The following is a 15,619-nucleotide window of genomic DNA, read 5'->3' on the forward strand; positions in this document are numbered from 1 at the left end:
CTCCTGCAAGTTTGGCTGGGAAGTGGGGGCAGTGGAGGAGCATGACACCACCCCTCCCCAGCCAGCTCCCAGCATTATGTCTGCACAGAAACGTGCTCCACACAGCGGTGCTGCCTGCAGGAGGTGTGACAGACGTGGTCACTGGCCCCTTCTCCTTGTCACTTCGAGCAACTTTCCCAAAGGGCCTCCGAGTCCTGCTGCTCCCTCCCCACCAGCATGGAAGTGCCTTGGAATTTCTGCCCTCAGGGAAGGGCCAGGATGGTGATGAGATGCTCAGAGGCGAGGACTCATAGTTGTCTGTTCCAAGTCGCTCCGGCCTTAGCTGGCCCTGGGGTGGAAGCCACTTGGGAACCAATCCTTGTGACTGTGGTGCTGTGAACGGGTCAGGAGAAGTGTATGGCCCGGCTCCTGACTCCACACCCCTGCTGGAGAAGACAGATGAGGCAGGAAGGCAGCTAATCTAATGGGACCAGCCACAGAGCAAGCACCAAGCGGCTTATCACCCAGGGAAACAATCAAACATACAGGCAGGCAGGTGGGCAAGCCGAGCCAGCTCAGCAGGCCCAGTTCAATTTCTTCTTGGCGATGTTGCTGCTTTATTTTCCACGCACAGGACTCGATGTGCCCAGAAGTCACTCCCTCACCTGGTACCTGGTACAGCATCACCTAGGACAGTGGTTCTCAACCTGTGGGTCGCGACCCCTTTGGTGGTCGAATGACCCTTTCACAGGGGTCGCCTAAGACCATCCTGCATATCAGATATTTACATTAAGGTGGAGAACCACTGACCTCGGAGCTACTATAAGGCAGCTCAGTGGCCAGCACAGTACCCCGGTGCCTCTCACCGGGCAGCAGGCCCCCGTTTCGGTGCCTCCGAATGTCTGTGAGTTGCAGCCTGGCTCACTGGTGGCCGTGGCCAGAACCGTCTGCAAGTGAGCTGTGTGCAGAGCCCAGAGTCAGGCAGGCGGCCCGGTGAGTGTGGGATGCCCGGCAGCAACCTGGGCCCCTGCCAGTTCCACAGTCACCTCCAGCACCTCAGCCAGGAACCGCGGTCCACGCTCCCTCTTCTCCCTGGATTCTTCCCCAGGCTCACCCCTCCTCCAGCTCCAGCGAGGCAGAGCTTTCTGCACTTGAGCTTGCCTTGAGGGAAGCAGAGAATTTCCATTAGCAAAGAGGAGGACAGACAAGGGTGTGTGAGGCAAGGGTGAAGACACACCTGTTCAGGCCACTAGAAGCACCCATCCCTCTCCTGGTGGGGGGAGGAGGTGGGAAGAGGTGACCTCCAGCTAGGACCCATCCACAAACCAGCTGGAAACACCCACCCACAGAGGGTCCCCCAGGGCTCTGCAGAGGGTGCGATGAGCGAGGTCTTGCTCCCCAGTGTGTGGCACCCAGAGTGTGACTGGGGGAGGAAGGGGCCCAGAATGCCACCTGGTCCAGGCCGCTCTCACCACCTGGGGCTTCTCAGGTGTCTGCGTCAGGCCAGGCAGCTCCCTCTGCAGATAATACAGCTCCAGGTGAAAGAGGCTTAGGTGGGTCTCCACGGCAACCACGGATCAGGAGCTGGCCCCGCCCCTTCATCAGAGGAGCTCTGGTTCCGGCCTCCTGAGACACCAGCACACACACTCCTGGGACACCAGGCTCGCTGCCTCCTCTGGTCAGCGTTGCTTTCTTTCAGCACAACTTCTGAGAGCCAGAAAGAGACGGCAGCCAGCCACAGGGAGAAAGAGGAGGGAGATGCTTAAGATGTAGGTTCCCTCCTTTGGCTGCCCAACTTTCTGCTTTTCCCTGAAAAGAGCCAGACTCTCTCCTCCCAGCCTGGGAAGCAGAAAGCAGGACCCCTGCTGGACCCTTCACCTCCGCAGAGGCTGAGCCCAGAAAGCCAGGTAAGAGGGCATCTCCCCAGGAGACAGTGGCTCCTGCGCCCTAAGAAGTTACAGCGGAGGCCCCGCCAGCCTGGACCTGGGAGGGGTGGCCCCAGGCTGTTGCAGGCTCATAAGGCGTCTGAGTCCAGGGCCCAGATGGCCAGAGGGAGGCCCGTCAACCCTCCGCTGTTCCAGCAGAGTGGGCTCTGCAGCATCCTCGGGCCGTGGCCTGTCCTGGCTTCATAAACCCTGGGGAAGCCATAGCTTCTGTTGGCTCTGGAACCAGCATTTTCTCTCCTGCTTCCATGGGGAGGACGCAGGCAGGGGAAGAGCCACATCAGAGATTCTCTCATCCACTCGAGAGCTGTGACTTGAGCGCCTACGAAGCACATGGTGCAGAGTCTTGGGACCAGGACACATGGATGGTGTGTGAGCCTCAGCCCCCTCCACGGAGCTGAATGTGAGTCCCCAGGAGCCCACCCAGGAGAGGGAGCCTGGCCAAGGCGGCTGGCTGCACTCTGGGGAGGGGGTCAAGCTTGGGAGGGAAAGTCTGAGCTGTGACTATGGGATCAGCCCCTTCCAGCTGTGGTCTGTCTCTAGGACCTGAGCTACCCTCTCCTGGTTGCACCTCAGCCTCAGAATGAGGAAGAATGCCATTCATTCATTAGTTCATTTATTCGTTCAGGACCCACTAAGCAAGTGCCTGTGCAGGCCAGCAGACCCAACAAATTCAGCTCTTGCCCTCACATAGCTTGGAGCCGGGTGGGGAGAGAGGAAAACAATGAAGAGAGGAACCTGTCTGCTTCGGATGCCATGCTGATAGGCCGTGGTGCCAGGCAGCGGCAGGCATGCCGTTCTGCCTCGGTGTGGGGCAGCGAGGGGCAGGCTGCAGGGGTTGCTGCTGACCTCCCAGGTGCGTCCTGAAAGGTGAGCAGGTGTTTGTCAGGTGGGCAGAGGCCCACAGGTCAGGCGGGGTCACACCCGGCTTGGTGAATGACGTTTATTATTTTTCTGTGATGCCAAACAAAAGTAAGGTCAGTTTGCAGTCTGTGAAATTGGCCTTGGACCTTGGTCCTGCTCAGTAGGCAGCAGGAGCCTGGGACAGCCTGGCCCAGGGGCTCAGGGTCCTGGGGACCGTGCAGGGCAGCCCCTCACCCTGGCCTGCAGCTGCCCAGCTCAGCTGTTAGAGCCCAGCGTCAGAGGGGGAGTCTGGGTGGGGTTCCCCTTGTAGCAAGAAAACAGCTTCCTGGCAGGAACTGCACTGTCCTTCCTTCGCTGGCCGGGGCCGTTGGCCTCAGTACTCCTCCTGCAAGGGCGTCGGAGCCTAGCTTCCAGCTCTGAGGTACAACCCACATTGTTCCCGCCAACCGCCCTGGTCCCTGTCCCTGGTCCCCTTCTCACTGCTCACTGCTGGAACCAGGCTCCTTTGGCCCTTGAGTCATGGAGGTGGTTTTTGGGTGTATCTAACGAGCCACAGCTGGTGTAGGTTCGCCCAGGGAGTCACCGAAAAGACATGATCCTCAGGGATGTTTAAAAATAGACTGAAGGGAAGGCCCGGAGAGGGTGGGGGTGGAAGGGGTAATGAGGGGGAGAGGGAGGAGGAGGGGGAAGAGCAGAGAATGGAAGAGAAAGGGTATGGGCGAGTGATGCCAAAGGGCAGAGACTGAACAGGTGAGGGCTTTTCTACTGGTGCTGGGTAAACTGAGGCTTCATTCCGAGCCTTCCCTTCATGGGGGGCAGGGGGCTCAGCTCCCCCAGAAGCCAGGGTTGGGCAAGGCCAGGCACAGGATTGGGGTCAAGCTTGCGCCAAAGCAGGGGGCCCCTTACCTTTTGTGCTATAGACCCCTTCGGAAGGAAGCCTGTGGACACATTTTCAGCAAAATGTTTCTAACGGCATAAAATTAAGTTTATAAGATGACAAAAGAAACCAGCTGCATTAAAATACAGCTACCAACCTATTTTTTAAAATGTATTTTTACTGATTTCAGAGAGGAAGGGAAAAGGGGAGATAGAAACATCAGTGATGAGAATCATTCATCAACTGCCTCCTGCACACCTCCTACTGGGGATCAAGTCCACAACCCCAGCATGTACCCCGACGGGGAATTGAACACTGACCTCCTGGTTCATAGGTCGACACTCAACCACTGAGCTACACCAACCGGGCTAGGGATAGGGATCTATTTTTTTAAAAAAACAATTTGAGATACAGTAATATATGTACTTCCCCTTCCATCCACATGTAAAATAATAAAATCTAGTGGCAGGTCTACTCTAACAAATACCATGGTTTCGCAGTAGTGATGAGCTGACGTGATATTTCAAGAGTGACAGCATTGCCGTGTTATTTATACCTGTGGTCTCTGCTGGGGATACAGTCACAGGAGTGATGCTACTGCTGAGGTCTGGGAACATGCTCATAACTGGCGGCAATACTACACTCCAGTTCCAGTTAGTGGAAGCAAAGATGGTTTTCCCCCATTGTGAGTTCATTGACTGCTGAATTATCCCTGTGGGCCCCAGGACACAACACTGAGGGACAGTCACAGACCTTGTTGGTTTAGTTAGCACTTACACGGACATTACTACCCTTATCACCTCATCTTACAGACCGGGAAACTGAGGCATGGAGCAACGAAGGTGATTTGGACACAGGCAGCATATGGCAGGGAGGGAGGGCTGTGGGCGTTGAACTTAGGTTCCCTCTGCTAAAGCCTGCACTTTCCCCCCAAAACTGCCTCCTCATCCGAGCTGGCCATCAACCAGGCCAGAGTGGGCACGCCCTTCGTTGGTATTGTAGCCGGTTCACAGCTGTGGCCCTGCAGACAGAGGGGCTGCACCCCTGGGCATGCCCCTCAGCAGTGCTGCCATGGCTTGTCTGCTTGTGTCCATTGCTCTCATGAATGTAGGCTCCTGCAGGGAGCCCAGCGCCGAGCATGGTGACAGGCACACCGCACACTCCCACCTGTGTCTGCGGAGTCATGAGTGGGTCAGAACTCAGGCCTGGGCTTCAGGCTCCAGAGCCCAGACCCGCCCAGTAGACACCATGGTTTGTTCCCTCGACACCCACACCCGACTGTGAGAAATGCCACAGCGCCCTAAATGGATGTGACAGAAACCACGGGAAGGGGTGCTGAGGAGCAAGTCAAGCCCCCAGACAGAGTGAATTGAGAAGGCTTCCTACAAAGAGTGAGTTTTGAGCTAGACGTTTTCCAACTTTTAAATTATGTTCAGCTCTAGCTGGTTTGGCTCAGTGGATAGAGTGTTGGCCTGCAGACTGAAGGGTCCCAGGATCGATTCTGGTCAGGAGCGCATGCCTAGGTTGCCGGCTTGATCCCCAGTAGGGGGCGTGCAGGAGGCAGCCGATCAATGATTCTCGCTCATCATTGATGTTTCTATCCCTCTCTCCCTCTCCCTTCCTCTCTGAAATCAATAAAAATATATTTAAAAAAATAATGTTCAATTATGAATATGAAAATGTAGAAAATTTGGAAGAATAGTGCAATAAACACCCACAAATCCCCCCCTAGATAAAACAATTGTTAGCATTTTGCCACATTGCCCTGTGCATGTGTGCATATACATGTAACATTCTCTGAAGGATTTGAATGTGGGACATTGCAGACATTATGATACTTCAGCCATGAACACGTCGGCTACTTATCATTATTCCCCTATAACCCTAATACCATTTTTATGCCTAAGAAAATCAATACTCATTCCCTAGCCCCAAGCTCATATTCAAATTTCCCAAAATGTCCTAACTTTTTCTTAAACAAGGATTCAATCAATGTTCCTGCATCAGAGGCAGATTGTCGGTGCTGTTGACTGAATGGGAAGCAGGCATTCCTCCCGGGAAGGTTCCGGAGTCACCACGGTGCATGCTACCAGGGCCGGGGGGAGCAGGAGTGAGGGGCCTTGAAGCGAACACTGGGGAGTTTGGCTCTGCCACGGGGTTAATCCAGAACAAGGGGGGTGGGTAGAATCCCAGTTGTGCAAGAGCACTCAGCAAAGACCACCCTGCTCTTCTGACGAACCTCTGAGTGTGTTTTTTTTTTAAAATATATTTTATTGATTTTTTACAGAGAGGAAGGGGGAGGGATAGAGAGTTAGAAACATCAATGAGAGAGAAACATCGATCAGCTGCCTCCTGCACACCTCCTACTGGGAATGTGCCCGCAACCAAGGTACATGCCTTTGACCGGAATCGAACCTGGGACCTTTCAGTCCGCAGGCTGATGCTCTATCCACTGAGCCAAACCAGTTAGGGCACCTCTGGGTGTCTTGATCAGACCACACCTGCCATCACTTTCTTCCCTAGACACTCAGTCATAGCTCAAACTCACATGGGGTCTCAGCTGTGGGTCAGGTTTTGGGGAGACCCTGGGATAAACCTGTGGCTGTCTGGCCGGCCCGCCTCTCTTGGCTGCTCTCCCTCCCTCCACCTGCCTCCCTCCTTTGCCCTTAAGAACTTAATCAGACCTGCCAAAGAGCCTCCAGGGAGAACAGCTGGCACCAGAGACAGAAATAGCCGGACAGAAACCCTGTCTCTGTCCAAGCCTCCAGCTCCGGCCAGGGTTGGAGGCAGAGAGCATGGGGGTTGGGGAAGGAAAAAATTCAGAACACGCCCCTGTCCCCCTGAGACCCCACCACCTGGGCCAGAGAAGCTAAGCACTCACCAAGCCCAGGACTCGTGTGGGGTCACCCACCCAGTCCCTGCCGTCTGAAGATGTGGGTTGAGCATCTATCTCATGGGCACAAGCCTGACCCTGGGAGGAGGGCCCCTCCCCGGCCTACACTCTGGCTTTCTTCTGGCTCAGCCACACCTGAGGTGAGGAGTCCGGGAGGTTAAGGAGATGTGTTCATCCTGGGGTCACTTCCCCTCTAGATCAGGCCTTAGGTACTGAGATCCGAAATCCCTTCCCAGTCGCCTGCCCACTTCCTGAGCCTGAGCAGGTGTCCTCCGCAGGCCCAGTCCCCGAGGGTGGTATCACCAGTGTGGACCAGCCTGAGGGGATCAAAGGGGCAGCTGTTGGTAGGGTCGTGGGTGAGGCTTGGACGTGAAGGCTGGGGGGTCTCATGCATGTTTGCAACGCCCCTCGGGGTGTGAGAAGGGGAGGGGGGCAGGCTGAGGGCCGGGAGCTGGCTCAGCCCACACTGCCACGTGCCAGCGAAGAACTCTAAGGAGGCCAAACATCCTCAGTTCAAACCTGACCCTCCAAGGTGCTATAAAGGTATATTGACAAGGAAGAAAGACATGCCTATTTTATTTCATAAGTGTCTAGGCAGAGGGAGGGACACCGATGAAGGCACGGAGCTGTGGAATGGCCCAGCATAGTCCCTAGTCCCTGCGGGCACTGTTGACCCATGCGTATTTGGAGTACCCTTCAGTGGGGTGAATGAACCCTCAAAATGACACCTTTTGGTGCTAGGCATCAACCTGATCCAAGTACTGTATTTATTTATTTATTTATTTATTTGGCATTGAAATACTCATCATTTTTTATTTACTTTAATTTTTAAAAAATCTTTATTGTTGAAAGTATTACATAGGTCTTCCTTTCCCCCCCATTAACCTCTTCCAGCCCACTCTCTCACTCCCCCTCCCCTCACCGCCAGGCCCTCACCACCCCATGGCCTGTGTCCACAGGTGATGCATACATGCATACAAGTTCATTGGTTGACCTCTTCCCACCCACCCTCCCCGGCCTTCCCTCTGAGGTTCAACAGCCTGTTCCTGCTTCCATACTCTGGCTGACCCATGTACTTTAAAACACTGGCGCTCCAGGAAGGGTAGTATGTCATACAAGGCCTCCCTCTGCCTGAAGCAATCGAATCCCTTGGCCTTCGGCAGAGGCCCCTGGTGCTCAGGACGGCCCACGGCCCACCCCATCGCCCCCCTTCCCCATGCTCCTGCCCAGCCTCGGTATTCTGAACACACCGAGTGGCTAAGGACTGAGCAGAGGAGGCCCTAACTGCCTGGACCCCAAGAGGAGGGTCTGACGGTCGGTCTTTCCCTCCCGCCTCCCAGGGAGGACTCAGGGTGGAATCTGAGGCCCCCTCGGGTGATAGGCTCAGGCTGCGTGGAGGGGAACAGTTTTTAGATTTCCTAATTTTGATGATTGCTAAGGGAACTGGCTGTTGAAGTCTCCATGGGTAAGGAGACAATTTGATTTGTGCCACTCCAGAAGGCGACTTCTACCCCGTAATCATGTTCCCATGTGTGTCTGATTCTCCAGCATGAACAACTCATGTCTGTGGGCTGAGCATTGTGGGTGCAGAGAGGTGGGAGGGCTGCCTAAAGCCTGTGTGTCCTCAGGAGGTGACACAGGCCTCACGGCCAAGCTGTAGAGACTGAGCTCATGGAATCTCCTTACTCCGCACCAGGGGAGTCTGGGCAGGAAGAGGACAAATGGTTCAGAAAAAGGGGAGCCCCCTGGAGGGGAAAAGGCACCGAAAGGGGAGCTGGGGCACCTCAGAGATCCACTCAGATTTTAGTCCAGGAGTGGCACTTACCTTCACTGCTGTCGGGCACAAACCCTGACAGGCACCGGGGCATGCCTGAAAGGGCAGCTCATCCACCCATTCACCCATTCATTCATTCACCCATTCATTCATTCACCTAGTCAGTCAGTCACCAAACCCATATTGAGCAGGACTGTGGGAATATGCTGATGGGTTAGGGCAGTGGCCGGCAAACTCATTAGTCAACAGAGCCAAATATCAACAGTACAAAGATTGAAATTTCTTTTGAGAGCCAAATTTTTTAAACTTAAACTATACAGGTAGGTACATTGTTATTAACTTAATTAGGGTACTCCTAAGGCTTAGGAAGAGCCACACTCAAGGGGCCAAAGAGCCGCGTGTGGCTCTCGAGCCGCAGTTTGCCGACCACGGGGTTAGGGCCCTGCCTTCACACCTGATGCTCCTTGCAGACCAGGTTGGGGCCCTCCACCCGGGAACCTTCTCCCTCAGTCCATGTGTCTGAGGCCGCACTCACCCTTCACCGCTCTCATCCACAAAGCCTTCTGTGGTCCCTTTCATCATCTGACTCACTCCTTCCCTCCCCCCACAGTACCCACTCTGTGCTTCACCAGCCGCGTCGACTTCTTTCCACTGATGTGATGGTTCTTACTCATCACGCCCTGTGTCACTGGAGAGCAGGGCCCCTGACAGGCTTTCCCACTTGTGGTCCTGCACAGATGTGCACACGGTGCTGGATTAGTGCTCCCAAATGAATGACTGAATGAACGAATGAGGGGTAAATGAATAAATAAATGGAAGGTAAGTTGTGTCTTTTGCAGGATGATGTCAAGCCCATACTATTCTAAGCGTCCTTCAGCCACAGGCTGGGACATTTAGAAATTTAGGGTATTTTCCTGTTGGGTTGACATAGTATGTAAGCATCTGTATTGTGTGTGTGAATTTTCGCCCTTCAATCATAGGGATAAGATTGTGCTCAGACATCCACAGTAGGTTTCCTTCTTTGTTTGGCGTCAGCAGGGATTCAGGAGGCAGTCTCTCTGGGCTCAATCATCTGGATGTTTTAGGGATTACTATAACCATGGATGTATCTCACTTTTATGGGGTGCTTAGAACATCCCAAGTTTATTCACAACCGGTGCTCACAACAGCCCCATCTTGTCTTACAGAATTAGAAATGATTGCTCAGAGGGGTTAAGCGACTTACTCGAGGCCACTCAGCCGTGAGGACGGAGTAGATCTTCTTACTGGGATCCCAGCTCTCCTCCCTCCTCCTTGCTCTTCCCACCCTAACCGGCAGAGGGGCCCAAGGAAGACACAGGCACTCTGCCCTGTCTCAGCAGGGTCAGGGGGCCATGTCCCTCATCCCGTGGCTCCGGTGGAACGAGGCCCTGCCCCGACTGTCGTCCCGGAGCCCGGCTGAGATGGTGCTGGAGACACTCATGATGGAGCTGGCGGGGCAGATGCACGAGGCCGAGAGGCAGCAGCGGGAGCGCAGCAGTGCGGGCAGGAAGATCTGCACCGGAGTGGACTACAGCTGGCTGGCCAGCCCGCCCCGGGCCACCTACGACCTCAGCCCTGGTGAGCGGCTGCAACTAGAGGATGTCTGCGCCAAGATCCCCCCGTCCTACTGTGGGCCCGCCATCCTCAGGTAAGCCTGGCCCTGGCATGGGGCCCAGCTGTTGGGCTGCAGGCTCCAGGGAGGGTGGCTGCTGTGGCAGGGCCTGGGGTTACCAGGACTGGGGCCAGGGGGCCTGGATGACCCATCGTCTGTTAGAAGGAGCAAGGCAGGAGGAGGAATCTGGAAGAGGCCCTGGAACATCAGGCCACGCTAGGGGCTCAGAGGGAGGCAGGGTGGCTCCTGGGTCCAGGCTCATGGGTTTTGATAGGAGAGAACCCCAGGCCTTTGAACTTTCTGATCTCCCTGTCCTGATAGTTATTATCCTGGATTTTAACAAGTTGGGTCCTTCTCCCTTAGTTCATCTTCCACGCTACCTTCTTAGAGAGGTTTTCCCAAATAACATCCTATTTCAAACTAGCGTGCCTAAGGGGGGTGTGTGTGTGTGAGTGTGTGTGTGTGTGTGTGTGATCCCTGTCCTGATGGTCATTATCCTGGATTTTGACAAGCTGGGTCCTTCTCCATTAGTTCATCTTCCACGCTACCTTCTTAGAGAGATTTTCCCAAATAACAGTTATCCTATTTCAAACTAGCGTGCCTAAAGGGTGTGTGTGTGTATGTATAAGTAAGGGGTTGCAGAGCCCTAGGGCACGGAACATTAAGAGCTTGGGTACAACAATATTCTTGAATATAAGTGTAACCTTAACAAAACCATGACCTACATAGTCCAGCATCAGATGGATTCCTGTTGAAGTCAAAGAAGCATTAGTCCAATTTCAAAAGTAACTCGGTTTCTTTATCTGCATTTCTCAAACACTAGTAAAGAGATACAGATCCACATAAAACATCTTAAAATCCACCCCCTGAGATCCCCAGAATCTCCTCTCACCCATCTTTTATTTTTAAAATATTATTTTTCTTACTGGTTTCAGAGAGGAAGGGAAAGGGAGAGAGAGAAACATCAATGATGAGAGAGAATCATTGATCGGCTGCCTCCTGCATGCCCCACACTGGGGATTGAGCCTGCAACCTGGGCATGTGCCCTGACTGGGAATCGAACCATGACCTCCTGGTTCATAGGTCGATGCTCAACCACTGAGCCGCACTGGCCGGGCTTCTCTCACCCATCTTTAACGAGTGTATCTATTGTACACCTTTTTCTCTGAAATGCCCCTTAAAAACTCTTCTCCAGTTCTGTCTACACGCCTCTGGATTTTGTTGTCTTTGTCACTCCCTCCCACTTCTTCCTCCGGGCTGAGAATCTTACCCTCTCCACTTTTCTGTACCATGGGGGCCCTCTCCCCCGAATGTATCTATTTCCAGGAGCACCCTGGGGACAGGGGCAGGGGTCAGTCTTGGGGGGCTGGTGCTGATGAGGGAATCTAACCTGGCAAAGCACACCTCATACATGACGGGGAGCCTGGGGACATACCTATGGTGATGGTCTTGTCACATTGGCTGCCTCCCGTCCCTGCTGAGAGCTTGGAGCAGTCCTGACTCATATGGTGGAAGAACCCATGTAGTAAACGCCATGGTAACTACCATTCATTCTTGAGACCCAGCAGAGACCTTTTAGGCAGAGGAACCAGCAGGGAGCCAGAGAACCCGGGGCTGGGGGCCCATGTGAGACTCCCGGCTGGAGCACAGACGGGGACAGAGCGGGGGACCCGGTGTGCATGGGCCAACAGCCATGGGAGCGGCGGAAGGAAAACTTCAGGGCAGTGGCCGAACCGGACACACACTTCAGAGAGACCACTCCGGCCAGTGGGCGGAGAGTGGAGAATGGAGGGAGGCGGGGAGCCAGAAAGCCTCATATCCTGGGAGGTGAAAGCAGTGGGCTCCCCTCACGACACCGATGTGGATCACCGGGGCCAGTGTCAGGATTTTCCATGTTAGCTCATTACACCCCAAAAAAGTGGCTGTGACCCCACTTTACAGACGGGGAAGCTGAGGCTCATGGAGGCCACAAGTGGCAGAGCTGGGATTCGAACTAGGGATGGGCTGGGGCAACAAGGAGGTGGGGTGACGCTGAGTTACTTCAGGAGAAGTGGGGGACTTGGGACTTGACCTTAGGGGGTGCACACGGAAGCCCCTGAGGCCAGGTGCCACCACCAGGTGACCGCCCCTCCCTGCAGGTTCCGGCAGCTGCTGGCGGAGCAGGAGCCCGAGGTGCGGGAGGTGTCTCGGCTCTTTCTCTCGGTGCTGCAGGAGGTGCTGGAGCAGACGAAGCAGGAGGAGGAGGCCCGAAGGCTGACCCGGCAGTGGAGCCTGCGGCCCCATGGCCTGGCGCTGGCCACCTTCAAGACCCGCACGCGCATCGCTCCCTTCGCCAGCGACATCCCCACCATCTCGGAGGACGTGGAGCGGGATGCACGGCCCCCGCCCCGGACCTGGAGCATGCCCGAGTTCAGGGCGCCCCAGGAGGACTGACCCCCTGCTCCTGCCCAGGGGCAAAGCTACCTGTGGGTTGGGGGCATGAAAGGCCTGTGACCATCCCAGGTCCTGGAACCTCCTGCCACGCGGCCACGGGCGGCCCCATCCCAAGGCACCCCTGTCAGATGGAGCAAGCCCCTTGCCCACCCAGCCCTCCCAGGGTCAGGGCTTGGAGCTGCCGCTGGGCCCCCTCGGTCCCCTGGGTCTCGGCAGACAGACCAGGGCCCCACCTTCTGCTTCTCTCCGGAAGAGGAAGAATTGGCGTGACTTTTTGCCAAGACCTGAGTCCTCACCCCGACTCCAGGGTTGTCCCTTCACCCCATCTCCCTGGGTAACGACTCGGGGCCTGTTGGGTGGTGTCCATTCCCTGCTGGTGACTGGCGGGTCTGCCACTGCAGGTGGGCCCCAGCCTCATGGGCGAGCAGAGCCGGAAGCGGCCAGAGAGGTCACCGGGTCCACTCGCCTGACTTCTGAGTGAGGACACCGGGGCTCAGAGAAGGCCACACTTCTCCCACATTTAAACGGATCCCTGTGGGTGGTGAGATTGTCCCTGTACACTGTCTCTGTCCCTGAGTCCTTGAGTCCTGGGCTATGATGGGACAGGTCCGAGGACTATGTCTGCACCTGCCTGTGGTCTGGCTTCTGTCTTACCTTGGCCTTGGCCTGGGGGGCTAAGCTGCTCTCCGAGAAAAGAGCTGGGGCAGAGGTCGGCTGCCGTCACCCCACCCCAGGGTGTCATCTCCTGGGAGGTGGCCAGTCCCCAGCAGCTCCTCCTAGAGCAGTGGTTCTCAACCTTCCTAATGCCTCGACCCTTTAATACAGTCCCTCATGTTGTGGTGACCCCCAACCATAAAATTATTTTCGTTGCTACTTCATAACTGTAATTTTGCTATTGTTATGAATCGTAAACATCTGATATGCAGGATGTATTTTCATTGTTACAAATTGAACATAATTAAAGCATAGTGATTAATCACAAAAACAATATGTAATTATGTATGTGTTTTCCGATGGTCTTAGGCGACCCCTGTGAAAGGGTTGTTCGACCCCCAAAGGGGTCGCGACCCACAGGTTGAGAACCGCTGTCCTAGAGGCTCAGCTACCCACTGGATGCTTTGGAGAGTCCGGGTCTCTGCCGCCAGGGCCCCTTCTGAGTCTGGCCACGCCTGCCCTTCGGCCTCCTCTGGAGCCCACGCCCCTCAGTGACCTCGAGGCACCTGAAATGCTGCAGGAGAGCCTCCCTACGGGTCAGAGCTTGATGATGGGCATGCGGAGTCTCCAGTGTGGGACTCATCCATAGTGAGTCCCCACACACTCTGGGCTGAAGTGGGGTGTGTGTGTGTGTGTGGGGGGGAAGTGTCTGCCCCCAATTATCCAGGCACTCAGAAAACGCAGGTGAAGCAAGTACCTCGGTTGCAAGCTCATCCCTGGCCCTGGTCGGGGCGTGTGCAGGAACCAATCGATCTCTCTCTCTCTCTCTCTCTCTCTCCCCCTCCCAGTCCCTTCCACTCTTTCTAAAAAATGAATGGAAAAATATCCTCTGGTGAGGATTAACAACAACAAAAATAAATAAATGAAAGATTTCTTTAAAAAAAGAGAGAAAATGTAAGTGAATCTTTTCTTTTGCTGCAAAAAAGCTTTACTGTTCCATTTGGTCCAATGCCTGGGAGAGGGCTTCAGGGCAGTTAAAGGAATGGCTAGTAGTTTCGGGGAGAGGCTCAGGCACCAGGGGAGGCAGAGGGGCCCCTCACAGGCCTCCAGGCTCCACAGGCTCCTAGTGGTGCTAGAGGCGGAGCCTTTCCTAGAGCCGCTCGCCCGCCCAGACTGGGGCCGCAGCCTGCGGAGGGAGCCAGGTGTGGCCCATCTTCTTGATGAGCTTCACCTCCTCACCCGGAAGTGGCTCTGCAGGAATCAGAGCTGAGCGTCTGTGGGGGCAGAACCAGGGCCTGCAGGTCCACAGGGGCCTGGTCAGGTTCCTCCCCAAGGCCAGGGCGGCCTCCCTGGCGCCCTGAGTTCTGCCCACTCATCTGGGGAGGCCTCAGCGCGTCCTGGGGGAGAGTGCGGCCACCGAGCTGGGTTTGCAACTTAAAGAGACACTTTGAACCCTCCTGCTGCTTCTCCGCCATCTCGCCCAGAGAGAGGTAGGTGTGGGCGGCCGCAGCGGCAGGGGGTGCAGGGGGCCAGGCGGTTGACCGCAGCCTCCACCTCGGTGGAAAAATTCTGACGAATTTGGGAGCTCGTGGTTGTTCGGCATAAGGAGTTAAGGTAGAAAAAAACCGGTGTGTTGGCTGGTCTCGGAGATGGTGCTGACCGTGGTGACTGGATAAGACGCTGGAGGGTGGCCGGAGGCTGGGAGAAGGGGTGTCCCTGGTTCTGTTCCATCCAAACACTGTTGAAGCAAGAGGCAGCTCCGGACCACCAAGGGCCCTATGCAGGTGAATCTCAATGTAAATAAAATGCCAGGGGAAGATAAGTCAGCAGGGAAAAATCCACATATTCCCTCACAAAGCTCAGTGGGAAAAAAACTTATTTTCACTCAAATCTGGACAGAGAATCATAGGATGGTGAAAAACCTCTCACCCAACACTATCAAGATGGAGTTGATTTTCTCGTTCACATAACTGGTAAAAGTTAAGAATGACTGCAATAAAAATATACATCTTAAACGTCTTAGATATTTTAAGACAAACTATGGCTCATTTAACTGCCCAATTTTTAATGTAGGTCCCAGCTGTGTTCACTTGTGTGTGTGAGACACGTGTGGGTTGTCTGATGGGAGTGCTACACGTAGTTGCATTGGGTTGTGTGTCTTTAATTATAACAGTAAGAACTGGCCCAAACAAGTTTTGGAAAAAACAGAAGAGAACCGTGGTAAGCAGATAACTCAGTTGGTAGGGGCAGAAGTTGTGGAAGAGAATTAGAAAAGGATCTACCAGCCTGGACCTTCCTGGGTGCCCTGCATGTGGGTCAGCAGGAGGAAATGGAGTGTCAGGGCCCACCCGGTGGGGGTCCAAGAGGCCAGTTAAGAGAACGTCTAATGTTTCCTCCCCACCCCCCACATGCGCCTATTCTCCCCAAAGGAAAGGGAGACCCGAAGCCCTCAGTGTTGTGTTGCTTTTTAAGTTGAGGTAACTGACCATCCACCTCAGTAAAACAGACGGAACCCACCAGCCTCAGGCTGTCCTGCTGCAGCGAATCCCAATCGGGAATCAACTCTGTG

At 54.8% G+C, this 15,619-nt stretch overlaps 1 protein-coding gene across 1 annotated transcript; it reads left to right on the forward strand.

The window, feature by feature from the left end:
* Positions 1-1,600: 1,600 nt before the first annotated feature.
* Positions 1,601-13,220, forward strand: RD3 (retinal degeneration 3). The gene is made up of 3 exons (XM_005865185.2): positions 1,601-1,886; positions 9,518-9,999; positions 12,102-13,220. Exons 2-3 carry the CDS (start codon positions 9,704-9,706, stop codon positions 12,394-12,396), a joined length of 591 nt encoding a protein of 196 aa, XP_005865247.1. The 5' UTR covers positions 1,601-1,886; positions 9,518-9,703; the 3' UTR covers positions 12,397-13,220.
* The last annotated feature ends 2,399 nt before the right edge of the window (positions 13,221-15,619 follow it).

This window comes from Myotis brandtii, unplaced genomic scaffold (assembly GCF_000412655.1).
Source record: "Myotis brandtii unplaced genomic scaffold, ASM41265v1 scaffold197, whole genome shotgun sequence".
NCBI lineage: Eukaryota > Metazoa > Chordata > Mammalia > Chiroptera > Vespertilionidae > Myotis > Myotis brandtii.